The sequence below is a fragment of the Pan paniscus genome, chromosome 9 (assembly GCF_029289425.2).
Source record: "Pan paniscus chromosome 9, NHGRI_mPanPan1-v2.0_pri, whole genome shotgun sequence".
Taxonomy (NCBI): domain Eukaryota; kingdom Metazoa; phylum Chordata; class Mammalia; order Primates; family Hominidae; genus Pan; species Pan paniscus.
The window spans coordinates 49,606,605-49,634,303 of NC_073258.2; the positions used below are offsets into that span (position 1 = coordinate 49,606,605).

The window sequence follows — 27,699 nt, forward strand, 5'->3', positions numbered from 1 at the left end:
AGGCCTCCTTTGGAGAAGCTGAACCTGTGGCCCTGGGGGAGCTGCTGTGCCTCTTTTTAGCTGTGACCCTGCGTAATGTGATTACCATCCTGAGCCCCATATGCCTTTCAATAAGAGACTGCTATCTTCCTGCTGACCCCCACGGGAGGAAGCCCTGTGACAAGGATAAGGCCAGATATCTCACTAGAGACCACACTCTGGAAGTATCCATCCCCAGCCCAAGTCTCTAGCCCTCGATTGCCAGAGTGGAGGGAAGGATGTCAAAGCATTGGCCATTGCCAGGCCAGCCAGTCTTGCAGGGCCCAGAGACAGGAACAAGGGGTTAAAGTCAGATTCTGGGCATTGCAGTGAAGTCAGAGAAATAGATCTGTGGCTCCCTGATCCCAGACACCTCTCAGCCACTTAGAGCCACGCAGTACCCAGGCCCATCCAGCTCTGCTGAAGTTTGTCCAGTGCTTCAACCCAGGAAAACCCTATGGCCTCCAAACCAACTGATAAATATGTCAGAAAACACTCATTTGTGGCTGGGTGCAGTGGCTCACGCCTGTAATCCCAACACTTTGGGAGACCGAGGAGGGCAGATCACCTGAGGTCAAGAGTTCAAAACCAGCCTGGCCAACATGTTGAAACCCCGTCTCTACCAAAAATACAAAAATTAGCCGGGCATGGTGGTGGGTGCCTGTAATCGGGGGGCTGAGGCATAAGAATCACGTGAACCTGGGAGGCGGAGGTTACAGTGAGCTGAGATCACACCATTGCACTCCAGCCTAGGTGACAGAGCAAGACTCCAACTCAAAAACAAAAAAACAGGCCGGGCCTGGTGGCTTACGTCTGTAGTCCCAGCACTTTGGGAGGCTGAGGCGGGCGGATCACAAGGTCAGGAGTTCAAGACCAGCCTGGCCAACATAGTGAAACCCCGTCTCTACTAAAAATAAAAAAATTAGCCGGGAGTGGTGGCGGGAGCCTGTAATACCAGCTACTCAGGAGGCTGAGGCAGGAGAATGGCTTGAACCCGGGAGGTGGAGGCTGCAGTGAGAGAAGATCGTGCCACTGCACTCCAGACTGGTGACAGAGCAAGACTCCGTCTCAAACAACAACAACAAAACAAAAAACAAAACAGGCCGGGAGCGGTGGCTCACACTTGTAATCCCAGCACTTTGGGAGGCCGAGGTGGGCAGATCACCAGGTCAGGAGTTCGAGACCAACATGGTGAAACCCTGTCTCTACTAAAAATATAAAAAATTAGCTGGGCGTGGTGGTGAGTGCCTATAGTCCCAGCTACTCAGAAGGCTTAGGCAGAAGAATTGCTTGAACCTGGGAGGCAGAGGTTGCAGTGAGCCGAAATCGCGCCACTGAACTCCAGCCTGGGTGACGAAGCAAGACTCCATCTCAAAAAACAAAACAAAACAAAACAAAAAAACACTTTCTTATGCTCAGCAAGGAGAGAGGGTGTCCCCACTCTGTATCTTTAATGTAGCTATTCTTTATGTTGCTTTAATATTTTTATACCCGTATATCCATACATATAAACAGCATTAATTTCTAGCTCTATATAAAACTTCCCATATGTCAGGCATAGTTCTAAGTGCTTTGTCTGTATTTATCCATTCAATCTTCACAACAACATCTAAGTCTAATTTCGAGATGAGGAAACTGAGGCATAAGGAGTTAAGTAATTTGTCCCAGGAAGTCTGGCATCAGAATCTTACTGTCTTGAATGGGCACAGTGGCACACGCCTATAATCCCAGTGCTTTGGGAGGCCGAGGCGAGAGGATTGCTTGAGCCCAGGAGATCGAAGCTGCAGTGAGCTGTGATCACACCACTGCACTCCAGCCTGGGTGACAGAGTTAAAAAAAATTTGTTATATTCACCTTTTGAATTTTCTCTTCTGTTCCCTTTTATCTGCTTTCTAAACAAAACAAAACAAAGAATCTTATTGTCTTAACCACCAAGACACCAAGAGGTAGGCCAGAGAGAGAGAGAGAGAGAGAGAGAGAGAGAGAGAGAAAGACAGAGGCTAGGTGCAGTGGCTCACGCCTATAATCCCAGCACTTTGGGAGGCTGAGGCAGGTGGATCATTGGAGGTAAGGAGTTCAAGACCAGCCTGGCCAACATGGTGAAACCCTGTCTCTACTACAAAAATTGGCCGGGAAGTAGTGGCCCATGCCTATAATTCCAGCTACTTGGGAGGCTGAGGCTGGAGAATTACTTGAGCCTGGGAGGCGGAGGTTGCAGTGAACCGAGATCATGCCACTGTACTCCAGTCTGGGTGACAGAGTGAGAACCTGTCTCAAAAAAAAAAAAAAAAAGAGAGAAAGAGAGATTTTATATAGTGAGATTTTCATATATCTGAGATGAGATTTGATATATGTATACAATTTTATACATTGCATACATGTGATCATATACACCTTTTATTTATTTATTTATTTTGAGATGGAGTTTCGCTCTTGTTGCCCAGGCTGGAGTGCAATGGCGCGATCTCGGCTCACTGCAACCTCTACCTCCCAGGTTCAAGCGATTCTCCTGCCTCAGCCTCCTGAGTAGCTGGGATTACAGGCATGCGCCACCACACCTGGCTGATCTTGTATTTTTAGTAGAGGGGGTTTCTCCATGTTGGTCAGGCTGGTCTTGAACTCCCGACCGCAGGTGATCTGCCCACCTTGGCCTCCCAAAGTGCTGGGATTACAGGCATAAGCCACCATGCCCAGCCATATATGGCCATACACATCTTTTAATGTGTTGTTTTCCTTTAACATTTTTTCCTTCCCTATTCACATTAGTTCCTCCCACCATAGAATCCATATCACTTTAATGTATTATCTATGTTTTTTATGTATTCATTATACATAGACTTATATATACTGATACCTTTAATCACATATACATATACAAGGTTTCTTTTTGTCATTATTTTAAAATAGTCTCTTAAAAAATAAAAATAGTGGATCATATTAAATAAATATTTCTGCATCTCACTTTTCTCACACACCTGGAAAACCCTGCAATTTTATTAATTTGTAATTTTTTTTATTTTTTTATTTTTGAGACAAGGTCCCGCTCTGTTACCCAGACTGGAGTGCAGTGGCACGATCAGGGCTCACTGCAGCCTTGACCTCCCGGGTTCAAGCAATCCTTCCACCTCAGCCTCCTGAGTAGCTGGGGCTACAGGTGCGCACCATTACACCTGACTAATTTTAAATTTTTTTGTAGAGACAAGTTCTCAGTTTGTTACCCAGGCTGGTCTGGAACTCCTGGGCTCAAAAGATCTTCCTTCCTAGGCCTCCCAAAGTGCTGGGATTACAGATGTGAGCCACCGGGCCTTAGGTATCCGATGGGAATTCCAGGCCAGGTGGGAGGAAAGGGTAGTGCATTGGCACCAAGTAACGTTTCTGGCTGGGTCTTGCCCATCCCCTTGTTGGGTGGCCAGGAGCGCTCAGCCTCCAGAGGCAGGAATGCTGACTGTGTTATTGTGAAATCATTTGCATATTGTGAAGTGCTTTGCATAAGATGGAGCGCTTTTGCATACAGGGAGGGGGGCATTTTAGAAGTCCTAGGGCAGGATCCCTGAGTAGCTTTTCTTTGCCAAGAAACTAACCCAGGGATTCCATTTTGGAACTCAGGGAGGGAACAGACGTCCTGGCAGTTGTATGGGCCCGGTGGGGTGAGATGGACAGAAAGCTTCAGAAGACAAGCTGGGCCACCAGGGAGAAGTTGGCGGTCTAAGGAAGGCCAACAGTGCAACATGAAGTGGGACAGGCACCAGAGGCAGCCCTGAGAGCTGAGTGTGCTCTCAAGAGCCCCAGCAGAGGGGAAAGTGACAGAGTAAATGGTTGGAGCTGCCATGGGAGGCTGATGAGGGTCAGAGACTTAGAGACCTGTACTCAGTCGCTATCTCTGCCCAAGTGAGTACCCACATGCCCCTTCCTGAATCTTCTCCTGTACTGGCTGATTTCCAGAGAAGAATACAAACTGGAAACGCCAAGCCAGACTCCCACTGCTGTTCAGGACCTAGACGTGAGAAGTGGTATCACATACTCTGGCTTCAGGACACCCAGGTTTGAATCCTGGCTCTGCCATCTGTGCCACTGTGTGACCCTGGGCTAACAGTACCCACTACAATGGAATAATATGAGGATTCAGTGAGATAATGCGAGTAAAGTGAATAGCACATAGTAGGTGGTCAGTAAATTGCGGTTATAAGAACTGCTATCCAGTGTTTGCTGCCCTAGTCTAACCAAAGAGGTCAGGTCTAGCTTCCTCCAGGTGAGGCGAGCACAGAGCCCTAGCCTCCCAGGTTTGGAGTTCCCATCAGCAGGGTCCAGCCACCATGCATTGGACCCCAAAGGGTTACAAGCCCTGGAGACAGTGGCCTGAGGTTCCCAGTGAAAAACCAAAGCATAAAAATAATTCGATGAGTAAGAATAAAATTCCCTCTTCTGAGGTTCCCGGGGCCAGGCCCCTCCCTGCGGCAGGCACTTCCCCTTTCCCTTGCTCATGGAGGAGCCAGGCCGGGCTGACTCAGAGCAGGAGCGCACAGTAGTCCTCCCAGCCCGACCTGGGCGGCGTGGTCTGGCGGCCGGGCGCGCCCCCGTGCGGCCACGGGCAGACTGCGGCCCTGGACGGGAAGCGGCGGCCAGATCCGCAAGCCCCGCAGCCTGGTCGATCGCGGTCCCCGCAGAGCCGCCGCCTCCGTCCCTGCCCAGCCTGGCTGAGCGCGGTGCGTATGGCTCTCTCACTTCCGACCGACCCTCCCCTCCGGCCCGCAGCCCTGCCCAAACGGAAGTGCGCCCTCTCCCCGGGTCCCCCACCGCCGCGAGGCGGAAGCGCCCTCCCGCCGCCACTCCCCCCGGCCCCGCGGCACGCGGCGCCTCGGGTTCCGGACAGGCCCCTTGTGACGTGGCCGCGCGCCGGGGGCGGCCCCGGGCCGGGGGCCGGGCGGCCGGGCGGCCGGGCGGGGCAGAGCCTGGGCGGGGCGCGGCACCGCAGCTGGATGGCTGGGGCCGCCCGGAGCGCCGCCGCCGCCGCCGCACGGTGAGTGCCAGCCGGACCCTCAGGGCCCGCGCCCCGGGCGTGATGGACCCGCCCGATCCCTCGCCCCGTCCGACTGGTCCTCATCAGACCTGGGCCGGCTCCCAGGACCCGGGAGTCAGGCTCGCCCGCTTCGGCCTCCTCTCCCCCATCGCTCCGCGCCCCGCGCCCCATCCCTCCCTCGCTGTCCCCTCCGCGTCCCACCCGCCTCTCTCTAGCTCTCTCACTCTCTACTTTCCTCTCCCCTCGGACTCTCCGTGTATTCCCTCCCGCTAGCCTGTGGTCCCCTCACCTCTGCGTGACCGCCTCGTCCTGGCCCAGTCTTGCCTGTGGTCCCCAGTGGAGCCCCGCTGGCTTCATCAGTGCCCCTGATTAGTTAAGGCCTGGAGGTCCTAGACATGGGCATCTCTGCCACCACCTAGAAGCAGCTGCTTTCTTCCCCTCCCATCTCCATCAGAAGGTGAGGAAACTGAGGCAGGGACATCACCAGCTCAAGGTCACAGCCAGCCTGAGGCAGAGCAGACCACATTTAAACCTCATGCCCGAGTTTCCAGATGGAACTTCTCGCTTGGTTGACTCACGTCCACATCCTGTGATCGGCCGGCTGGGCACATTCCTACTGCAGGGAGCTCCAGGCCTTCCCTGGCACAGGCAGGGCCTCTGCGCCTCCTCATGCCGGGTACATCCACCTGCACTTTCAGGCTTATCTCGTCCTCACAGCTGAGGCAGGTGATATTGATCCCTGTCCTGCAGATGAGGGCACTGAGGCTCAGAGAGGGGGCTTCAGAGATTTGCCCAGAGTTAGACAGCTCAAAGTGCAGCATAGAATTCACCGTGGGGGCTCTAAAGCCTGCGCTCTACAAGAGAGAGGCATCCCCTGGCTAAAGGCTCCTTCCTCATCAGCCCCATCTCCTGTTGCCCTCAGTGCCCTGGGGACATTGGTCTCATGTCCTAGGAAGAAGCGTGGATGGTCTTGCCCTGGCTCATCTGCTCAGTTTCCTCACGTATGTCTCTCTGAATCCACCCCATCCCCTTAGAAGGGGTGCCTCAGTCTCTGGGGTGTCGCGGGCGGCAGGGCCTCCCCTGGCAGCCAGAGACACCCAGCTGGGCCGGGCCGTGCCGCCGGTGGCTGAGGAGAGCCAGCCAGCGCCTCACCCTGTCATTAGGGAAAGTTTAGCCTCAGGCGGAGGTGCTGACACAGTCTGGAGCTGCTCAGAAGGAAAAAATATGCAGTGCTCAGGAATAGGGTGTGGAGACACAGGGCCCCATTGCTGTGCACCCAGCATTTGGATGCTCAGATGCTCTGGCAAGGACAGCAGGAGAGTGGATGCCAGGGTCCCTTGCGGGGAGGAGGGAGGCGCCACGTTTCCTAAGCAGGTGTGCGGCCAAGGCTGTAGCTCATATAGGTGGCCTTTTGTGTTTTTCAGTACGTGGCATGCCTGGATGTCCCTGCCCTGGCTGTGGCATGGCGGGCCCAAGGCTCCTCTTCCTCACTGCCCTTGCCCTGGAACTCTTGGGAAGGGCTGGGGGTTCCCAGCCGGCCCTCCGGAGCCGGGGGACTGCGACGGCCTGTCGCCTGGACAACAAGGAAAGTGAGTCCTGGGGGGCTCTGCTGAGCGGAGAGCGGCTGGACACCTGGATCTGCTCCCTCCTGGGTTCCCTCATGGTGGGGCTCAGTGGGGTCTTCCCGTTGCTTGTCATTCCCCTAGAGATGGGGACCATGCTGCGCTCAGAAGGTGGGTGACTCTCCGGTGGCGCCCAGGGCTGGCCAGGGTGTGGGAAGCATGCTGCTGCTCTTCTTAGGAGACCCCAGGTCACAGAGTGTCTGAGATGGACGGAGAGGATAGAATAGAACTTCTCCCCTTGGTCCTGTAGGAGTTATCTAGCCAGGGGCGGCTGGCTCTGGCTTCCCCAGGAAGCTATGAGCACCTGGTAGCAGGGCCTGCCCCTGGGGAGGGGGTCTAGGAGATGGGGATGTGGGCACGGGTGGGAGCTTTGTCCTGACTACCCTTTTGTACCATGAGCATGTACTGCCCGTTCACAAATAACATGTTGTAACAAAACACGCAGGAGAGCTCTAGGGAGCTGCTAAGAATGCACGTGCCTATCCCCCACCTAAGAGGGGTGGACCAAGGCCCTGGGAATCTGTTAGAAACGAGCATCCCAGGGGCTGGTGCTGCCAGCTGGATGCTCAGGAACCATTCACTTACCAGATGGTTACCCAGCAGCTCTGTGCCAGGCACTGGGCTGAGGGCGGTGCCACAGCTGTGAACAGAGCCCTGCTTGGGCCATGGTCAGGCCTGTGCTCAACCCTCAGAGCAGCCCTGCAGGGTCAGTGCAGGGAGCACTTGGATTATTAGTTCCATTTTACAAGTGGGGATGCACAGGCAGAGAGGTTCTTTAACCAGTCCAAGGTCACCCAGCCAGGAAATAGCAGTTTGCCCTGGGATCCCACCCCAAACCCAGCTGCCTCTGTCCTCTAGGCCTCAGTTTCTCTATCAAGCCAAAGGGTTGGACATGGCTTTCAGGCAGGCGACTTCCAGCTCTGGATGCTGCAAGTCCCCAAATCTCTGCCACTTTTCTGAGAGTGACAGCAGCTGAGAAGAGAAAAATTCCCACGTAATGAGCACTTGCTATACATATTGTCATTTAATTCCCATAAGAGCCCATAAAAGGCTCACAGCTGTAATCTCAGTAGTTTGGGAGGCTGAGGTGGGCAGATCATCTGAGGTCAGGAGTTCGAGACCAGCCTGGCCAACATGATGAAACCCCGTCTCTACCAAAAATACAAAAATTAGCCGGATGTGGTGGCACACACCTGTAATCCCAGCTACTCAGGAGGCTGAGGCAGGAGAGTCGCTTGAACCTGGGAGATGGAGGTTGCAGTGAACCAAGATCACGCCACTGCACTCCAGCCTGGGCAACAGAGCGAGACTCCATCTCAAAACAAAACAAGATAAAATAATAATTCCCATAAGACCCAATTTACAGATGGAGAAACCGAGTCTCCAAAGTCATCTGCCAAGGTCACCAGCTAGTGGGTTGGGAGCTGGGACCTGTCAGCTCTTCACCATGACATGGTGGTGGCCCTGTGGGCATTTGGCAGGGTGTGGTGTTTCTGCTGTGAGGTGGGGGACCCAGGAAGAGCAGCCACCCATATCCAGCCTTACAGGCCCAGAAAGAGCCCAGTGAGTGGGGTGGGATGAAGGTAAGGCCAGGAGCTCCAGCCGGTCAGCCCCCAGACCCCGCATCTCTCCCTTGTAGCTGGGGCCTGGCGCCTGAAGCAGCTGCTCAGCTTCGCCCTGGGGGGACTCTTGGGCAATGTGTTTCTGCATCTGCTGCCCGAAGCCTGGGCCTACACGTGCAGCACCAGCCCTGGTAAGTGAGGCCACAGGCCAGGGGCAAGACAGTGCCAGGAGTAGGGGCCTGGTGCCCACGCCCAGGGATGGCCAGGATGACCAGGAGAGGGATTCTGGGAGGGAGGGAGGGTCATTGTCCTGGTCTCTGGGCCCTGGTCCCAGTGGGAGTTCTGGGCCCCAGCTGCCCAACCCACCCTTGTCACTGCCCTGGTGCCCTGGATGAGATCCCATTCCAAATGGCCCCCTCCTATGGCCCTGGCTTGGCTTGGCCTGGCCTGGCCTGGCATTGCCGCCCCCTGCAGGTGGTGAGGGGCAGAGCCTGCAGCAGCAGCAACAGCTGGGGCTGTGGGTCATTGCTGGCATCCTGACCTTCCTGGCGTTGGAGAAGATGTTCCTGGACAGCAAGGAGGAGGGGACCAGCCAGGTGGGCCCCACACTCAAGGGCCTGGATATATCAGCCTCTGTTCTGTGGTAGTGCCCGGGGCCTGGAGGCCCAGGGTCTGAGTTGAGCCCTGAAAAGAGGGGTCTCCTGGCCCTCTCCTGGGAGCTGCGGGAGGTTGGGCCACCTTCTTTGGGACTGACACCATTAGCCCCTGATGTAGCTTGTTCTGGTAGCCTGATGGTGACAGCAGTTGGGGAGGGTTTGTTGAGTTTGGGGGCACCCAACTGATATAGCAGCAGAGGATTCTAGCTAGAAAAAACAGGGGTTCCTATCTTTTTTTTTTTTTTTTTTTTTTTTTTTTGAGACGGAGTCTCGCTCTGTCACCCAGGCTGAAGTGCAGTGGCGCGATCTTGGCTCACAGCAACCTCTGCCTCCCGGGTTCAAGCGATTCTCCTGCCTCAGCCTCCCAAGTAGCTGGGACTACAGGTGCGCACCACCACGCCCAGCTAACTTTTGTATTTTTAGTGGAGACGGGGTTTCACCATGTTGTCCAGGATGGTCTCGATTTCTTGACTGCTTGATCCACCCACCTCAGCCTCCCAATTATTATTATTATTTTTTTGAGAAGAGTCTCGCTCTGTCACCCAGGCTGGAGTGCAGTGGTGCGATCTCGGCTCACTGCAACTTTCACCTCCCAGGTTCAAGCAATTCTTCTGCCTCAGCCTCCCAAGTAGCTGGGACCACGCCCGGCTAATTTTTGTATTTTTAGTAGAGGTGGGGTTTCACCATGTTGGCCAGGCTGGTCTCGAACTCCTGACCTCAGGTGATCCATCTGCCTTGGGCTCCCAAAGTGCTGGGATTACAGGCATGAGCCACTGCACCCAGCCCCGTCTCTCTTTCTCCATCTCTCTCCCCTTCTGTCTGCCCTGGCTGAGTGGGGGGCATCTAATGTCACCTCTCCCTCCTTCTCCTGGCCCTAGGCCCCCAACAAAGACCCCACTGCTGCTGCTGCCGCGCTCAATGGAGGCCACTGTCTGGCCCAGCCGGCCGCAGAGCCCGGCCTCGGTGCCGTGGTCCGGAGCATCAAAGTGAGTGGCCTGCTCAGGGCCCCTGCAGCCGCACTGCCCTGAGTGGCCAGCCCCACTCAGCCCTGCCTCCTGCCTTCCCTCCTTCCCAGGTCAGCGGCTACCTCAACCTGCTGGCCAACACCATCGATAACTTCACCCACGGGCTGGCTGTGGCTGCCAGCTTCCTTGTGAGCAAGAAGGTGAGGGGCTTGGGGCCAGTGGGGCTCTGGCGATTCCAGTGGCAGCCATGTGGATTCCACCTGTGTCTGGAGTCTCTGCTTCTTGCCCCTCCATTGCCAGCGCCCTCATCTAAGGCTCTCATCCCCCATCCTCCCTGCTGCTGTCCTGGCCACCACTGTTCTCTGATCCTGAGCCCCTGGTCTGTTCCTGTTCCCAGTACTCCTTGTTGGGTGCCTCTGTCAAGCTGCTAGGCGTGGCCCCTGCCTGCTCCTAGATGCTTCTTCCTCTACCTCCTCCCTCTGGCCTCTGGCCTCTGGCCCAGAGGCAGCCTACTCTGCAGCTGGCTGAGATCTTTCCCACCTCACACTGTTCCCCCTGCTTGGAATGTTCTCCCGCCCACGCTTCGAGCGGCTGACGACTCATCCTTGGGGCCTCGACTTACATGGACTCCTCCACCAGGCCTTTGCTGACCTCCTCATCTAAATTTGGTTCCTGGGCCTGCTCCCCTGGGCACTCTATCCATCCTTTCCTTCCCAGCGCCTGTGAGTGAGTCCTGTCTCTCCCCTCTATACCGCTAGCTTCGTGAAGGCAGGTTCCTTGTCCCCTTTAGTCACTGCTATATTTCCAGTGGCCAACACAGTGCCCACCCAGAGCCAGCTCAGAGCAGAGTAAACCTCTGTGGAATGAGTGGGCGAGTGGGGTGCTCAGCCCTCAACACAGACCCCGCAGCCACGGCTCCCCTCCCTGCAGATCGGGCTCCTGACAACCATGGCCATCCTCCTGCATGAGATCCCCCATGAGGTGAGCGCTTGTAGGGCAGCCCCCAGGGGCCCAGGCCCCCACAGTGCCCATGATCAGCATGGGTGTGGAGCTCAGGAGGGCGTGGGGCTGGGCCTGTCCAGCATGGCACTCTGGGGCTGGGCTGTGAGGGCTGGAGCTCCTCACCCCAGCAGCCTGCAGCTGCCATCTCCGCCATACTCAGGATGGGGGTCCCAGGGGAAGGGTGGGGAAGGGCAGGGGGCTCAGTGTGTATATCGTACCTGAGCACTCAGGGCATCAGGCCCCGCTGGGGCGCAGGGTGAACCTCTGGACCTCCCTTCAGGTGGGCGACTTTGCCATCCTGCTCCGGGCCGGCTTTGACCGATGGAGCGCAGCCAAGCTGCAACTCTCAACAGCGCTGGGGGGCCTACTGGGTGCCGGCTTCGCCATCTGTACCCAGTCCCCCAAGGGAGTAGGTACGGGCGTGGCGGGTGGTTGTGGCGGGTGGCATCAGCAGAGGGGCACCAGCCAAAGGGTGTGGCTACCTCACCGCTGGTCCCCAGGCCTGGGAGGTGGGGAGCACACACAGTGCCGTGGGTACCCAGTTGGGTGTTCTCCCGCTGCAGAGGAGACGGCAGCCTGGGTCCTGCCCTTCACCTCTGGCGGCTTTCTCTACATCGCCTTGGTGAACGTGCTCCCTGACCTCTTGGAAGAAGAGGACCCGTGGTGAGTGACCTGTTGGAGGAAGAGGACTGCCACTCACAGGACCCTTAGGGGCTCAGGAGGGAAGGGCTCCTGGCCGCTGCCTGCTCCCCCTGCCCATGCCTCCACCGTGAGCCGTTCCCTCCCCACAGGCGCTCCCTGCAGCAGCTGCTTCTGCTCTGTGCGGGCATCGTGGTAATGGTGCTGTTCTCGCTCTTCGTGGATTAACTTTCCCTGATGCCGACGCCCCTGCCCCCTGCAGCAATAAGATGCTCGGATTCACTCTGTGACCGCATATGTGAGAGGCAGAGAGGGCGAGTGGCTGCGAGAGAGAATGAGCCTCCCGCCAGACAGGAGGGAGGTGCGTGTGGATGTATGTGGTGTGCACATGTGGCCAGAGGCGTGTGTGTGAGACCGACACTGTGATCCCTGTGCTGGGTCCGGGGCCCAGTGTAGCGCCTGTCCCCAGCCATGCTGTGGTTACCTCTCCTTGCCGCCCTGTCACCTTCACCTCCCGGAGTAAGCAGCGAGGAACAGCAGCACTGGTCCCAAGCAGAGGCCTTGCCCTGCTGGGACCCCGGGAGTGAGAGCAGCCCAAGGATCCCAGGGTGCAGGGAACTCCAGAGCTGCCCACCTCCCACTGCCCCCTCAGCACACACACAGTCCCCAGGTGGCCTAGGGGCCAAGGCTGGGGCGGCTTTGGTCCCTTTTCCTGGCCCTTCCTTCCCCACTTCTAAGCCAAAGAAAGGAGAGGCAGGTGCTCCTGTACCCCAGCCCCACTCAGCACTGACAGTCCCCAGCTCCTAGTAGTGAGCTGGGAGGCGCTTCCTAAGACCCTTTCCTCAGGGCTGCCCTGGGAGCTCATTCCTGGCCAACACGCCCTGGCAGCACCAGCAGCTCTTGCCACCTCCAGCTGCCAAACAGCAGCCTGCCGGGCAGGGAGCAGCCCCAGGCCAGAGAGGCCTCCCGGTCCAGCTCAGGGATGCTCCTGCCAGCACAGGGGCCAGGGACTCCTGGAGCAGGCACATAGTGAGCCCGGGCAGCCCTCCCCAGCTCAGGCCCCTCTCCTTCCCCATTGAGGTTGGGGTAGGTGGGGGCGGTGAGGGCTCCACGTTGTCAGCGCTCAGGAATGTGCTCCGGCAGAGTGCTGAAGCCATAATCCCCAACCATTTCCCTTGGCTGACGCCCAGGTACTCAGCTGGCCCACTCCACAGCCAGGCCTGGCCCTGCCCTTCACTGTGGATGTTTTCAGAAGTGGCCATCGAGAGGTCTGGATGGTTTTATAGCAACTTTGCTGTGATTCCGTTTGTATCTGTAAATATTTGTTCTATAGATAAGATACAAATAAATATTATCCACATACTGGCTGCCTTGGTTCTGCACGGCCTTCCATGGCCAGGCAGGGCCTTCCTTACTGCCACTGCCAGGCCCTTGTCTCTGAACTGTCACCCCAGTGCATCTCTGAACATTCCATGTCTTCCTGGCTTAACTTTTTATTCCAATGACTGAGCACCTATACGAGCCTGGCCGTATGCCATTTTAGCCCCTCACCACCACAAACTCCAGGACGCTGTCCTTATCTTTTTTTTTTTTTTGAGACAGAGTCTCACTCTGTCACCCACGCTGGAGTGCAGTGGTGCGGTCTTGGCTCACTGCAACCTCCGCCTCCTGGGTTCAAGCAATTCTCCTGCCTCAACCTCCCAAGTAGCTGGGATTTACAGGTGTGTGCCACCACGCCTGGCTTTTTTTTAAAAGTAGAGATAGGGTTTTGCCATATTGGCCAGGCTGGTCTTAAACTCCTGAACTTGTGATCTGCCCGCCTCAGCCTCCCAAAGTGCTGGGCTTACAGGTGTGAGCCACCGCGCCCAGTTAGTGCTGTCCTTATAGACCTGAAAGCTGGAGCATTTTCCCCACCTGCCCCCCATTCCACCTTGACTGAAAATGTAATCAGGGAAGGGAGCTCCAGCCACAAAGTCATCTCCAGGTTTGGCCTCAGTGAAATTAAGCTCTCATTCGCTTAAAAAAGAAAGGCCGGGTGTGGTGGCTCACGCCTGTAATGCCAGAACTTTGGGAGGCCAAGGTAGGGGGATCGCGAGGTCAGCAGTTCGAGACCAGCCTGGCCAATATGGTGAAACCCCGTCTCTACTAAAAATACAAAAATTAGCCAGGCGCGGTGGCACGTGCCTGTAATCTCACCTACTCAGGAAGCTGAGGCAGAATTGCTTGAACCCAGAGGCGGAGGCTGCAGTGAGCTGAGATCACACCACTGCACTCCAGCCCGGGTGACAGAGCAAGACTCCATCTAAAAAATAAATAAATAAAAAAGAAAGAGAAAAGAAGAAAAAAGAATATGGGACCCTTATTCAAAACCACACACCCTCCCTTCTGAATGTGTGGAGTATAAGAACACCAGGCGCAGGGCGCCCCTTCCCCAGTCCTGTCAAGAGAATGGGGGTGGGGGTGTCCAGTCCACCTCTTCCCTCCCAGGCCAGCCAGGACCACCGTCAATAGCCCACTGGCTGGGATCTGCAGTCTGGGCAGTGTCATGGAGCGTGGGAGAGGGGGGTGTGAAACCCCAGTGACGTCCTTAGCTGGGAGTGCTTGGCTCTCAGTATTTCTATCAGCAAAACATTTTAAAACAACATAGTATTTGCTTCACCTAGCTGCAACACATCCCGTAAGATAACTGTCTCAAGGACCCATTGACTCTTGGCCTCAGATCCAAGGAATGAGCCATGGCCGTCCCAGCCGGCTGCCCCCCTCACCTATGCAGGTGCTCAGGGCTGCTAGCTGGGGTGCCAAGCCCTGCTGGATGGCAGACAGTGCGTGCGAGCATCACAGCCACTGGAAGAGGCCGGGGGCCCCATTTTAGAGATGAGGAAGCCAAAGCAGGGTGGGTGTGGTCCCTGTGGGGGAACTTGGGTGTCATGGTCAGGAGCAAATGCCCTGTCCGGTTAGAAGAGAGAACAGGAATGGAGGACTGGGGCGGCCAAGTCCAGGGCAGGGGACAGAAACAGAAGCACTTCAGGGGTTGTGCTGCTGGACTCCTGAGGCAGGGGCTGGGGAGTCAGTGGGAAGCCAAGCAGGGCCACCCAGGGAAGGCAAGGGGCCAGCTGGAGTGAAGAGATGGCAGAATTGGGGGATGGGAGCACAGCGTGACAGACCAGTCCTAGAGGGGCTCCCAGTGGATCCTGTTCAGGCTCAGTTTTTGGCCAAAGATAGGGAGAGAAAGAGCTAAGGGGGCATCTGGAGAAAAGGGGGCCCAAGGGCCAGGAAACAAGGGAGGATGCTGAAAGCCTGAACCCAAGCCTGGCTTTACCAGGAGGCAAGGACTAGTGCCAGATACCAAAATGCCGAAAGTGAAAGGGTGGCTTCTATCCAGGTCCTCTGTGCAGGAACTGCAGGGCCATGAGCCTCTGAAAGCTCAGAGCAGAGTGGTGCTCGGGGAGAGAAGGCTCTGAGGGGCCTGAAGGCCCAGGCAGCAGCTGCAGCACCACACACAGCCCCAGAAAGCCTCATCCTGACCAGTGGTGTGGGGCCCACGGCTGTCTCCGGGTTTCCAGGTGTCAGCACCTGGGGAAGGTGCCTCCCGCACATGCCCCCACTCCTCCAGCCAGAGCCCAGGGAAGGCAGACAAGCAGCGGCAGGGACCCTAAACCATCTTTTATTGTGCACTTCAGCCGTGAGACTGGGGCTGGCCTGTGTGCCCTAGGCGTAGTATTGTAGGTTGGCTTTCTTCTTGGCCTGCACCTCCAGGATGCCTTCCATGTAGTCCTCGTGGGTGAGCTCCGTGGCACCCCTGCGTAGTGCGATCATGCCCTACAGCCGGGACAAACAGAGTCTGAACGCCTGAATGCCTTCCCTGGCTCCCTGAGGCTCAGGCCTCTTCCCTCAGCCGTCTCCACCAGCCAAATGCCCCCATCCTGTCCAGGGAGGGGGCAAGAAGGCACAAAGCAACGCACCCACCCCAGCTGACCACTCACCGCCTCCACACACACAGCCTTGCACTGGGCTCCATTGAAGTCATCTGTGCAGCGGGCCAGCTCCTCGTAGTTCACGTCAGGACTGGGGACAGGACAGATACCACAGGCTCAGTGGCTTATGCGGAATGGGCAGAGGGGCCAAATATCCTCCCCTAGCCCCGTCAAGCAACAAAGTCAAGTTGCCCTGTGATCAGAGGCAAGTCCCTTACTCAATGCGCCTTGTTTTCTTCTCAGTACAAGATGGGGGGGATGAAGGGAGGAAGTTAATGCAGGTTATAACAGGTTATTTCTAGGGTCTCTTGAGCTCTGGCCTTCTAGAAATCTGCATCTGGGACTCCAGGGACTGACTGTCCTCATCCTGTGCCCAGCACTGCGCTTGACACTGTCACATCTAATCCTTACCACGACCCTGTGAAATCAGTGCTATCATCCCCAAGTCCCAAATAAGAAAAGTGAGGCTGAGGCCGGGCGTGGTGGCTCATGCCTATAATCCCAGCACTTTGGGAGGCCAAGGTGGGCAGATCACAAGGTCAGGAAATCGAGACCATTCTGGCTAACAAGGTGAAACCTCATCTCTACTAAAAATACAAAAAATTAGCCGGGTATGGTGGCGGGCGCCTGTAGTCCCAGCTACTCGGGAGGCTGAGGCAGGAGAATGGCGTGAACCCAGGAGGCGGAGCTTGCAGTGAGCCGAGATCGCGCCACTGCACTCCAGCCTGGGCGACAGAGCGAGACACTGTCTCCAAAAATTAAAAAAAAAAAAAAAGTAAGGCTGAGAGAGGGCATGCCACCTGCTGAGAGTCATACATATCTGAACTCAAGTCCATCTGGTCCCGGCCATTCCTGGCGTGTGTTAATGGGCTGAGGTGTGAGGCCAGGAAACTAAGTGCCTCCAGCCTCTGTACCTTCAGATGAGGGGTGGAGTCTAAGGAGCAGAGCACCCAGAATTACGACATGGGCCCTGGCAAGACGCTACATCACACAACTGAGGAGAAACGGAGGCTGGCGTGTGGAACGGTGCTGTGTGTGCCTGGGGCCTGGGAGGTGGTGGTCGTGGAGGCTGGGGAAGATCAGTACAGAGAAGCATGGCAGAGACATCCTCCTGCGCCTGTTCAGGTCTCTGTGCCCTGCCCATGCTCCTGCTCACCTGACATTCATCTTTCGGGAGTGGATCTGCATGATTCTGGCCCGGGCCTCCTCATTGGGCATCGGGAACTCTATCTTGCGGTCCAGGCGGCCCGAGCGGAGGAGGGCGGGGTCCAGGATGTCCACCCTGTTTGTGGCTGCAATTACCTGAGGAAGAGAAGCCACAACTTGAAAGGAGCAAGGTGTTCACAGATGGGCAGACACGGTCAAAAAAGGCAGAGAGGCAGCCCCCAGAGTGCAGGTAAGACACATGGGATGTTAAAGACAGATCCCAATTCTCATTCCAGCTCCACCACTCGCTAGCTGGGGGCCTGACAGCTCCTGACCTCTGAGCCTCATCATCTTTGCCTGGGAGTGCTAATACTCACCTTAACTTGGGTGTTGGGCTGGAAGCCATCCAGCTGGTTCAGAAGTTCCAGCATTGTCCTCTGCACCTCCCGGTCCCCAGCCTTCTCACTGTCAAAGCTAGGGCACAGGAAGCCCGAGATGCTGGTGAGGGCACAGCTTAGGCAGAGCCCTCCCCTCCTCTACCCCCTGGAAGCCTAACCTAACCCGTCCAGGGCAGGGAAATGGCTCACTCAACTTGGGGCCCCCAGCCCAGGGACTGGCACATAAAAAGTGTCATTAATTGTTGACCACATTCAGAGACTGAAGAGACTCCTAGAATCAGGTGCTGGGCTGAGGATAAAACAGTGAGCAAGGCTGGGCGTGGTGGCTCATGCCTGTAATCCCAGCACTTTGGGAGGCCAAGGTGGGCCTATCACCTGAGGTCAGGAGTTCGAGACCAGCCTGGCCAACCAGGTGAGATGGTGAAACCCCATCTCTACTAAAAATACAAAAATTAGCCAGGCGTGGTGGCAGCCACCTGTAATCTCAGCTACTCGGGACACTGAGGCAGAATTACTTGAACCCGGGAGGTGGAGGTTGCAGTGAGCCGAGATCACGCCACTGCACTCCAGCCTGGACGACAGAGCGAGACTCCATCTCAAAAAAAAAAAAAAAAAAAAAGCAAAACCAACCACTGCTTGGGCTGTTACTGTGATGAATGTACACTTGCAAACTGAGCTAACGCTTAAAAACACAGGGATCTGGCCCAGCCTTGGACGGTGCTGTACAGGAGAGCCCAGGCAGGCATCCCCCAGGAAGTATCCCTGAGGCTGAGATCTGAAGGTTGAAAGCACACCAGCTAGGCAACCAACCAGTGGAGAACAGGGTAAGAGCCACGGCGGGCCTGAAACGCAGGAAGCACCGTGGCAGGAGTCCAGAGCAGGGGAGGCTGGGGACAGGCATGAGATGAGGGTGAAGGCGCAAAAAGGCAGCACACGTTGAGCCTTGCAATTCCAGCATTTATCGCAGTCCGAGCAACAGGGAGGCCCAGGAAAGTTTGATTTTTTTTTTTTTTTTGAAACAGAGGCTCACTCTGTCATCCAGGCCGGAGCACAGTGGCACAATCTCAGCCCACTGCAACCTCCGCCTCCCAAGTTCAAGTGATTCTCCTGCCTCAGCCTCCCAAGTAGCTGGAATTACAGGCGCGCACCACCACACCCGGCTAATTTTTCTATTTTTAGTAGAGATGGGTTTCACCATGTTGGCCAGGCTGGTCTCGAATTCCTGACCTCAAGTGATCTGCCCACCTCAGCCTTCCAAAGTGTAGGGAATACAGGAGTGAGCCACTGCACCCAGCCAGGGTTTTTAACAGGATTGGTTTATGTCAGGGACCACTGTGGGTTCATGTGAGCGAGGTGGCCAGATTCCTGCTTTGGCTTTTTTTGTTTTGTTTTCTTTTTTTTTTTTTTTGAGACAGAGTCTCACTCTGTCACCAGGCTGGAGTGCAGTGGCGCAATCTTGGCTCACTCCAATCTCTGCCTCCCAGGTTCAAGTGATTCTTGTGCCTCAGCCTCCCAGGCAGCTGGGACTACAGGCGCCTGCTACCACGCCCAGCTAATTTTTTGTATTTTTAGTAGAGACAGGGTTTCACCATGTTAGCCAGGATGGTCTCGATCGCCTGACCTCGTGATCTGCCTGCCTCGGCCTCCCAAAGTGCTGGGATTACAGGCGTGAGCCACCGTGCCCGGCCCAGATTCCTGTTTTGAAAGGAACATGCTGGCAGCTGTGGGAATGAATGGCTGGGGAAACAGGGAGGCTATTGATCAGGAGTTAGGAATTGGAATCTCAAGAGTTGAGGAGCCACCATCCAGGGGCAGGAGGGGATACAGGGTGGGAAGGAACCACAATTTAGCACAACTGAGAGTCAACCCGCTTCCCCTTACCGCCACAGAGATCGCTAGGGACCCTTGGCCCTCCCTTACCGCTTGGTGCCGATGGCATCCAACTCATCAATGAAGATGATAGAGGGCGCTTTCTCCTTGGCCAGGGCAAAGGCATCCCGGACTAGCTTGGCACCATCTCCAATGAACATCTGCACCAGCTGGGGGCCAGCCAGCTTTAGGAAGGTGGCCTGGCAGGAAAAGGTGGTAGAGTCAGATCAAAGGCAGACCCTTTGAGCCCATCTGGTAGAGTTTCTGCTCCTGCCCACTTCCCCCGCATCCCTCCCAAAGTACTCACCTTAGTCTGTGCAGCACAGGCCCGGGCCAGGAGGGTCTTCCCCGTCCCTGGGGGCCCATACATCAGCACCCCTTTTGGAGGTTGGATCCCCAAGTTCTCAAACTTCTCCTTGTGGTTCATTGGCAAGACAATGGCCTCCACCAGCTGCCAGGAGGAAGTCCTGGGTGAGGAGATGAAGCCCTGAGGGCTTCTACAGCCCAACCCTTCATGGCTCCAACCCCAATCTGCATCCCTCCTACTCTAACTCAGGGACACGCCCATTTCTTTCCCCATATCAAGAGGACACAAGGCTGGGCGCGGTGGCTCACGCCTGTAATCCTAGCACTTTGGGAGGCTGAGGCGGGCAGATCACAAGGTCAGGAGATCGAGACCATCCTGGCTAACACGGTGAAACTCGCGTCTCTACTAAAAATACAAAAACATTAGCCGGGCGGGGCGGCGGGTGCCTGTAGTCCCAGCTACTCAGGAGGCTGAGGCAGGAGAATGGCATGAACCCGGGACGCGGAGCTCGTAGTGAGCCAAGATCACGCCACTGCACGCCAGCCAGCCTGAGCGGCAGAGCAAGACTCCGTCTCAAAAAAAAAAAAAAAAAAAGAGGACACAGAACACTCATCCCCACCCAGGCTGGCTATGGACTCTCCAGGAACAGGAGTATATGGCAGAGGGGCTGGGAGCAGTGGCTCATGCCTGTAATCCCAGCACTTTGGGAGGCCAAGGCGCGCGGATCACCTGAGGTTGGGAGTTCGAGACCAGCCTGACCAACATGGAGAAACCCCGTCTCTACTAAAAATACTCCGCTAAAATTAGCCAGGCTTGGTGGCGCATGCCTGTAATCCCAGCTACTGGAGAGGCTGAGGCAGAATTGCTTGAACCCGGGAGGCAGAGGTTGCGGTGAGCCGAGATCGTGCCATTGCACTCCAGCATGGGCAGTAAAAGCAAAACTCCATCTCGGAAAAAAAAAAAAAAAAAAAAAAAAAGGACGCTGGGCCAAGAACCAGGAGCCTGGGCTCCAGTCCTGGCTCTGGTCTCTCTGTGATCCTGGGCAAGGCATTTAAACTCTCTGGGCTTCAGTCTCCTCACCTGTCACATGGCACCCCTCCCTTCCTCCCTAGGTTGCTATGAGGATGAAAGACACATTAGGGAGATGAGCTGCATCAATGGCGTGGAGAAACTAAAAGGCTGACAAGGCTGCTGGCAGCTGCCGTGCCTCCCTCACCTCCTGGATCTGCTTGTCCAAACCCCCAATGTCACTGTATTGCTCCGTGGGCCTCTCGTCCACCTCCATGGCCTTCACCCGCGAGTCATACTCTGTGGGCAGCGTCTCCAGGATCAGATAGGAGTCTTTGTTCACACCCTAAGGACACAGCACAGGGCCTTCAGATTTGGCCCAGCTCAAGGGCTACCCAACTGACTGGGTGACAGGTGTCTGCAGAGGGAAAGACACAGGACTGGGCAATACAAGAATCAAACAGCAAGTAGACAGAATCCCAGACTCTCGGAGCTGTTCTGCCAAGATTCAGAGCCAACAGTGACCTGGGGCGGGTGCAGGGGCTCAGCTAGTCACCAGAAAAGCACTGCCTGGGCTCAGGCCCCACTCACCACCAGGTCTCCTGGCTTTAGCTTTTCAGCATCCACCAACCCAATCACAGGAAGGAAGTACGTCTGTGGACAAGTTACAGGGGCAGTCTCAGTTAGTGTCCTCAGGGAAGGCTCCCTAGTCCTGTCCCACATCCGCTCCTCACCCTCCTCCAGTCTCATTGCTGAGCCACGCTCACCTGTCGTGTAGAGGTTTTGATCACAGCACACTTGCCCTTCCTCTGGGAGTCCAGGTCAATATTGGCACCATCCTCCTCTTGGTCATTAGGATCAACATCCAGGAGCTGGGAAGGAAAAAATACTCAGCTCCTTGAACTCCCCAAGGCCCAGTGCTTCCTAAGACAGTTCCTAATACCTGCAGGGCTGGCCATCCCTACCTCCCTCCTCCAATAGCCCTGAGCCCACCAAACGTGGTGCCCCTGCTAAGCCCAGCGATTGATCTCTGTGTAGGTGCTGCTCCTCTGCACAGGGCTCATCTACCCCGGAGGAGACATAACCAACAGAAAAGGAGACACGTGAGACCTCCCAGGCCTTTGCAGGCCCCTGTCTTCCCCATGAAAGTGCCTCAGGAGGTGTAGCTCTGACATGCAGTTTGGCCTCAATACCTCCACCCACTCTTTCCCTAGTGGCCCCACCCCAGGCTGTCCCCAATCCCTGCTGACTCCCTCTCTTCCCCTCCACATACACACACACCTCGATGACGTTGGAGACAAGGTACGGCAGGGTCTTGTTCACTTTGATTTTCTCACTGTTCTCTTTTATCTTGTCCTTCATGGCTTGGAGCTCATGGGTGACTCTCAACACTTCACTCTTCATGATCTGAGATCAGGAGGGGAGGAGAAGCAAATATAAACCCTGGCACAGCTTATGCTAGAGCCCCGTAACTAGTGAGGTCCAGGGTGCCCAGGGGACCCTCCCGCATCCATTCATCCAGCTCTGAGGCTCTCTGAAGGCAGAGTCTGACTGTGTCCACATCCTGCAGAAGTCAAAAGAGGAGGCCAGTTTGGAAACCTCCTGGTGAAATAGTGGTAGTATTGGAATAAAAGCAGGCCTCCGAGAGAGGCAAATATAGGTTTTAGGTTCTGCCTCGTAGTAAGAACTGGGTGCTTTATCGCAGTACAAACCTCTCTGGGCCTGTCTCCTCATCTGTAAAATAGGCATTTTACTAAAAGAAGGATTCTTGAGAGGATTATTCCCAGTTCTCACTGGGAAAGGCAATCTGATAACCTCTCATCTCAGCCCAGGTCTCCCACCATCCCCTACCTGTCTTCTTGTCCCTTTTAAGGCTTAGTTTTCTTTCCTCTCTTCCTGATATGAGGGGGAAGCCCGAGCCCCATGTCTCCCCCAGGGTGCCCGAGAAGGAAGTAGGAGAGGCGACTCGGATCGCTGGGGCCTGTCCTGTAGGGGGCCCCATCGCCCGCACAGGAGCTGTGCGCCCACCTTGATCTCACTGTCCAGCAGCCGTGTGCGCTGGATGATCTCCTCTGTGGACATCTTGAGCACCTCCTCCCCAATTCCATCTTGCTGTAAAAAATTATTTGTTTATTTATATATTTACTTTTACTCAGAACAAGCATCCCTCGTTCTCCGAACCCACTCACAGCCTCAGTTTCCACGCCCATAAAACCAGGATGGAGTCAGGACCCCTGCCCACATCCCAAACAACCCCGTCCCCGGGATCGGGCCAGACCTTGACCCCCAGCCACCTCCTTCCCTCTTGTCAATGGCGTCTCCCTGCGGGCCCCGGTTCCCGGACCGCCAGCTCGCCCGGTGCCCACCTCGGCCTCATCCCACACGGTCGCCATCTTCTCCTGCCGAGTCACTGGACTCTCAAGATTCGGCAGCAGATTCATTTCCTGGAGGAGCGGGCAGAAGATGGGACCAGGCGGGAGCCGCAACGGGAGATTAATACCGTCTTTCTTAAAGCCTTCTCTTGACCAGTGGAAAACCTCTCCCCACAAATCCCGACTCTTGACCGGACCAGCTCCGGCCGTGCTGCGGAGCAGCGAATCTGCCTCTCCGATTCCAAAGACCAACCCCTGGCCACAGGCCCCGCCCCCGCGGCCCCCGAAACGTTCCCGCCCGCGTCCTATTTTTGCCGGGCGCGAGAGGTGGGGCCGCTATTGGCCGACACGCGCGTTGGGGGCGGGGCCTAGGTGTAAAACCGGAAAGGGAGGGAGAACGGTGGGATCCGCGAGGGCCTTTGGGAAATGTAGTCTTTAATCTGGCCGGTGACAGATGCTTGCGGAGGGGCGCGTTCAAACTCAGACTGTGACCCCGCTAGGAATAAGGGGATTTACACAATGACACTGCCTCCCAATTAATAAACGACATAGGCCAGCCGTGTGCAAAGGGCCAAAAAGGCATGCCACCTCAGTCCGCATTTTTACAATTATTTAAGTACAAGCTGGCCACCCGGAGTTACGGGAGGGAATCATTAACCAGCTTTAAAGAGAAATCGCTGCTGCTCCTAACGTCAGAGCAGGCTTCACGGAATTGTCCACGTGGGAAGAACTCAATTGACCATCAGCCTCTACGATTAAAAACATTATGACTCGGGCCGGGCGCGGTGGCTCACGCCTGTAATCCCAGCACTTTGGGAGGCCGAGGCGGGCGGATCACGAGGTCAGGAGATCGAGACCATCCTGGCTAACACGGTGAAACCCCGTCTCTACTAAAAATACAAAAAATTAGCCGGGCGTGGTGGCGGGCGCCCGTAGTCCCAGCTACTCCGGGCTGAGCCAGGAGAATGGCATGAACCTCGGAGGCGGAGCTTGCAGTGAGCCGTGATCGCGCCACTGCACTCCAGCCTGGGCGACAGAGCGAGACTCCGTCTCAAAAAAAATTATGTCTCGTATCTGCAATTGTTTGTTTTCTCTGCCCATGGTTAGTAATCTCAGTGAGCAGAGCGGGTCTCCGGATCATGGGAGACTCATTCGTTGTACCCTTGTCGGCTATTTTAAATGATCTCTCCTTATCTTTTGAGGTGAGCCCTGGAGCCCCTTTAAAGGGAACTTCATGTAAGCAACATAGCTTATATTTCAAGTCAAACCATCACAAACACTCTGTTAACCTGATGAAAATCTGTGCAATCGTTGCCTTTTTTTTTGTTTGTTTGCTTGTTTTTTGTTTTTTGAGACGGAGTCTCGCTCTGTCGCCCAGGCTGGAATGCAGTGGCGCGATCTCTCCCTACCGCAACCTCCGCCTCCCGGGTTCAATGGATTCTCCTGCCTCAGCCTCTCAAGTAGCTGGGATTACAGGCACCCACCACCACGCCCAACTAATTTTTGTATTTTTAATAGAGACAAGGTTTCACCATGTTGACCAGGCTGGTCTCAAACTCCTGGGCGTAAGTGATCTTCCTGCCTCAGCCTCCTAAAGTGTTGGTACTATAGGCATGAGCCACTACACCTAGCCTTTGCAGTAGTTTTTTTTGGAACACGGTTGAAAGCAGAATTTTTTTCTTTAAATAACAACATGTACAGCTGCTCACTCAGGCTGACAAAGCGTCTCCTCAAGTAACAGTGCTTTATTCCATTCTCTCAACAAGCCTGCCTTGTGGACAGATTGAATTACCATTCTCAACTTTAAATAAGCATAGGGAGGCTCAGAGAGGTTAAGTGCCTTGCTGGAGGTTATTCAGTGAGTCACTGGCAGCACTAGGACTGCTGACCCCAAATTCTCACTTTGAGTTGCCCGACAGGAGCCAAGAAGCCCAGAGGGGAAAGAGACTGTCCAATCTGTGCTGGTCCCACTATGCCTGGGTCAGTTGGGTCCCATTCTGGGGCCTACTTTTGGAGATCCTGACAAATACGAATATGTTTAGAAAGCCTCCAGCCTGGGCCTAGGAGGGATGCAGACATTCTCCCCTTAACCAACTTTTAGGTAGGCTCTTCTGAGCCATCTTTTTTTGACTAGGCCTTGTGGGCTGTTCCTTCATCCCTGTCATCAACTTGTCTAACCCTGTTTTCACAAAAATCCTGCTAGTCAGTTTAACGGAATCCCCCCACCCCTGATACCTCATCCCTCTTGATATATGATCCAGGTCCTCATTTACCCTTCACCTTTGAAGTATAAGCCCTTGGTCTGCTTTTTTTTTTTTTTTTTTTTTTTGAGACGAAGTCTTGCTCTGTCACCCAGGCTTGAGTTCAGTGGTGCGATCTTGACTCACTGCAACCTCCGCCTCCTGTGTTCAAGCAATTCTCCTGCCTCAGCCTCCTGAGTAGCTGTGATTACAGACACCCACCACCACGCCCAGCTAATTTTTGTATTTTAGTAGAGACGGGGTGTCACCATGTTGGCCAGGATGGTCTCGACCGCCTCATGATCCTCTCGCCTCCACCTCCCAAAGTGCTGGGATTACAGGCGTGAGCCACCGCGCCCGGCCGTCCTTGGCCTGCTTTAACAAGAATCCTGTTAGGCCATTTTAGCAAGAATCCCCCTACTGGCCGGGCGCGGTAGCTCACGCCTGTAATCCCAGCACTTTGGGAGGCCGAGGCGGGTGGATCACAAGGTCAGGAGATCGAGACCATCCTGGCTAACACGGTGAAACCCCGTCGCTACTAAAAAATACAAAAAATTAGCCGAGCGTGGTGGCGGGCGCCTGTAGTCCCAGCTACTTGGGAGGCTGAGCCAGGATAATGGCGTGAACTCAGGAGGCGGAGCTTGCAGTGAGCCGAGATCGTGCCACTGCACTCCAGCCTGGGCGACAGAGCGAGACTCCATCTCAAAAAAAAAAAAAAAAAAAAAAGAATCCCCCTACTGTTAATACTTCCCCTTAGTAATTTTCAATCCACTGACCCCTTCACGTTGCTTTGGTTATAAATTCCCAGCTGTGTTTCCTGTATTCAGAATTGAGCTCAGTTCTATACTGCAATCTTTTTCCTAATCCCCAAAGCCAGTGCCGGACCGCAGCCTGGTGGAATGTTAAAGAGAAGGATTGACCCACCTGGATTTTAGGACCATTCTAGGCTGAACGTCTCATTCTTTTTTTTTTTTTTTTTTTTGAGACAGAGTCTTGCTCTGTCACCCAGGCTGGAGTGCAATGGCACAATCACAGCTCACTGCAACCTCCACCTCCTGGGTTCAAGTGATTCTCCTGTCTCAGCCTCCCAAACAGCTGGGACTAAAGGCACCCACAACCATACCTGGCTAATTTTTGTATTTTTAGTAGAGACGGTGTTTCACCATGTTGGTCAGGCTGGTCTCAAACTCCTGACTTCAGGTGATCAGCCTGTCTCAGCCTCCCAAAGTGCTGGGATTAGAGGCGTGAGCCACTGCACCCGGCCCTGAACATCTCCTTCTTTAATCCTGGCTAGAATGACAGGGATTGATTATCTTGGGAGCCCAGGAGTAGGAATGTCTTGGGGAGATGGGAGAAAAAGGAGAATAGTTTATGAAGGTTCACTCTGCTCAAAAAGGTCAAGGAAGTACCAGGAGGTCAGTCCCAGCAAGGAGCTGGGAACCTGGAGCAGAGCATGTCTTCAGGGAGAAAGAGGTTGGCTGAATTAGGGACCTCTGGTCCATCTGGGCCTCTAGAGAGAAGAGGTCTAGGCCAGGCCTAGAACAGATGTTTCTGTCTTGGCATCAAGCTAGGGTGAGAGCCACCAGGCCAAAACCCTGGAGTCATTCTTTGTTTTTGTTTGTTTGTTTTGAGACAGGGTCTCAGTCTGTCACCCAGGCTGGAGTGCAGTGGTGTGATCACAGCTTGCTGCAGCCTCCACTTCCCAGGCTCAGGTGATTCTCCCACCTCAGCCTCCTGAGTAGCTGGGACTACAGATGCACACCACCACACTCAGCTAATTTTTGTGTTTTTGTTTTTTTTTTTTTCTGAGACAGAGTTTCACTCTTGTTGCCCAGGCTGGAGGGCAATGGCACGATCTGGGCTCACTGCAACCTCCACCTCCTGGGTTCAAGCAATTCTCCTGCCTCAGCCTCCCGAGTAGCTGGGATTACAGGCATGCACCACCATGCCTGGCTAATTTTGTATTTTTAGTAGAGGTGGGGTTTCTCCATGTTGGTCAGGCTGGTCTTGAACTCCTAACCTCAGGTGATCCACCCGTCTTGGCCTCCCAAAGTGCTGGGATTACAGGTGTGAGCCACCATGCCTGGCCATTTTTGTGTTTTTTGTAGAGATGGGGTTTCACCATGTTGCCCAGGCTGGTCTCAAAATCCTGGGCTCAAGTGATCCACCAACCTCCGCCTCCCAAAGTCCTGGTATTACAGGCATCAGCCACTGCACCTGGAGTCATTCTTGACTTCTCTCTTCCCTCACTGATGCAGGACAAGCAAGCCCCAAAACTGGGGCTTAGCCAAGGAGGGTTCTTGGCTTCACCAACAAAGGAATTCAAGGGTGAGCTGGTGGGGTTAGGCAGCAACTTTTATTGAAGAGGTAGGGTACAGCAGCAGCAGAGGGGCCACCCCATAGGCAGCGTACCTAGAGTAGCAGCTCAGAGGCAGTGTTGCACTCATATTTACACTTACTTTTAACTGTATGCAAATTAAGGGACATATAATGCAGACATTTCTAGAAAAAGGGTGGTAACTTCAGGTCATTGAATTGTTGCCATGGAAAGGGGTGGTAACGTTCAGGTGTTGCCATGGCAATGGCAAACTGACATGGCACACTGGTGGGCGTGTCTTCTGGAGAGGTTCCTCTGCCCTATCCCTGTTTTAGCTAGTCTTCAATTTGGTCCAATGTCTGAGCCCTGCCTCTGGAGTCAAGTCCCACCTCCTACCTCAACAGCAAATCCAATCCACCTGGAAATCCCATTGAGTTTACCTTAAAGAAATATCCAGAATTCAGAAATAGTAAAATCTGAATCAAAACAATCAAGCGGAGGGTGTGGAGCTTGGTGGGGCTTTTGGGGGTAAACAAGATTGTCCATGTGCTGAAATGCATAGTTAAGGCTGAGATGGAAATCACTGG

The 27,699-nt window shown here is 54.9% G+C and overlaps 2 protein-coding genes across 18 annotated transcripts; one reads left to right on the top strand and one right to left on the bottom strand.

Annotated features, from left to right (window-relative positions):
• Nucleotides 1-4,494: 4,494 nt before the first annotated feature.
• On the top strand, nt 4,495-12,843 carry SLC39A13 (solute carrier family 39 member 13). 17 transcript variants are annotated; one of them, XM_063608462.1, is made up of 11 exons: nt 4,585-4,721; nt 6,460-6,624; nt 6,742-6,768; nt 8,297-8,410; nt 8,694-8,815; nt 9,754-9,861; nt 9,951-10,040; nt 10,771-10,821; nt 11,123-11,255; nt 11,406-11,505; nt 11,634-12,843. In XM_063608462.1, exons 2-11 carry the CDS (start codon nt 6,468-6,470, stop codon nt 11,707-11,709), a joined length of 978 nt encoding a protein of 325 aa, XP_063464532.1. In that variant the 5' UTR covers nt 4,585-4,721; nt 6,460-6,467; the 3' UTR covers nt 11,710-12,843. The 17 variants fall into 17 exon arrangements, with proteins under 17 accessions (XP_034788465.2, XP_034788466.1, XP_063464531.1 ...); XM_063608468.1 differs by lacking the exon at nt 4,585-4,721 and adding an exon at nt 4,916-5,035; XM_034932574.3 differs by having other exon boundaries at nt 4,495-4,721; nt 6,460-6,768.
• A 2,286-nt stretch (nt 12,844-15,129) lies between these two features.
• On the bottom strand, nt 15,130-22,840 carry PSMC3 (proteasome 26S subunit, ATPase 3). The gene is made up of 12 exons (XM_003815178.4): nt 22,550-22,840; nt 22,212-22,295; nt 21,465-21,590; nt 20,951-21,055; nt 20,775-20,837; nt 20,392-20,529; nt 19,176-19,319; nt 18,920-19,068; nt 16,979-17,075; nt 16,612-16,757; nt 15,465-15,546; nt 15,130-15,300 (listed from the first exon to the last, which is right to left on the bottom strand). The coding sequence occupies exons 1-12, from the start codon at nt 22,622-22,624 to the stop codon at nt 15,190-15,192; spliced, it is 1,320 nt and encodes a 439-aa protein (XP_003815226.1). The 5' UTR covers nt 22,625-22,840; the 3' UTR covers nt 15,130-15,189.
• Nucleotides 22,841-27,699: the final 4,859 nt, after the last annotated feature.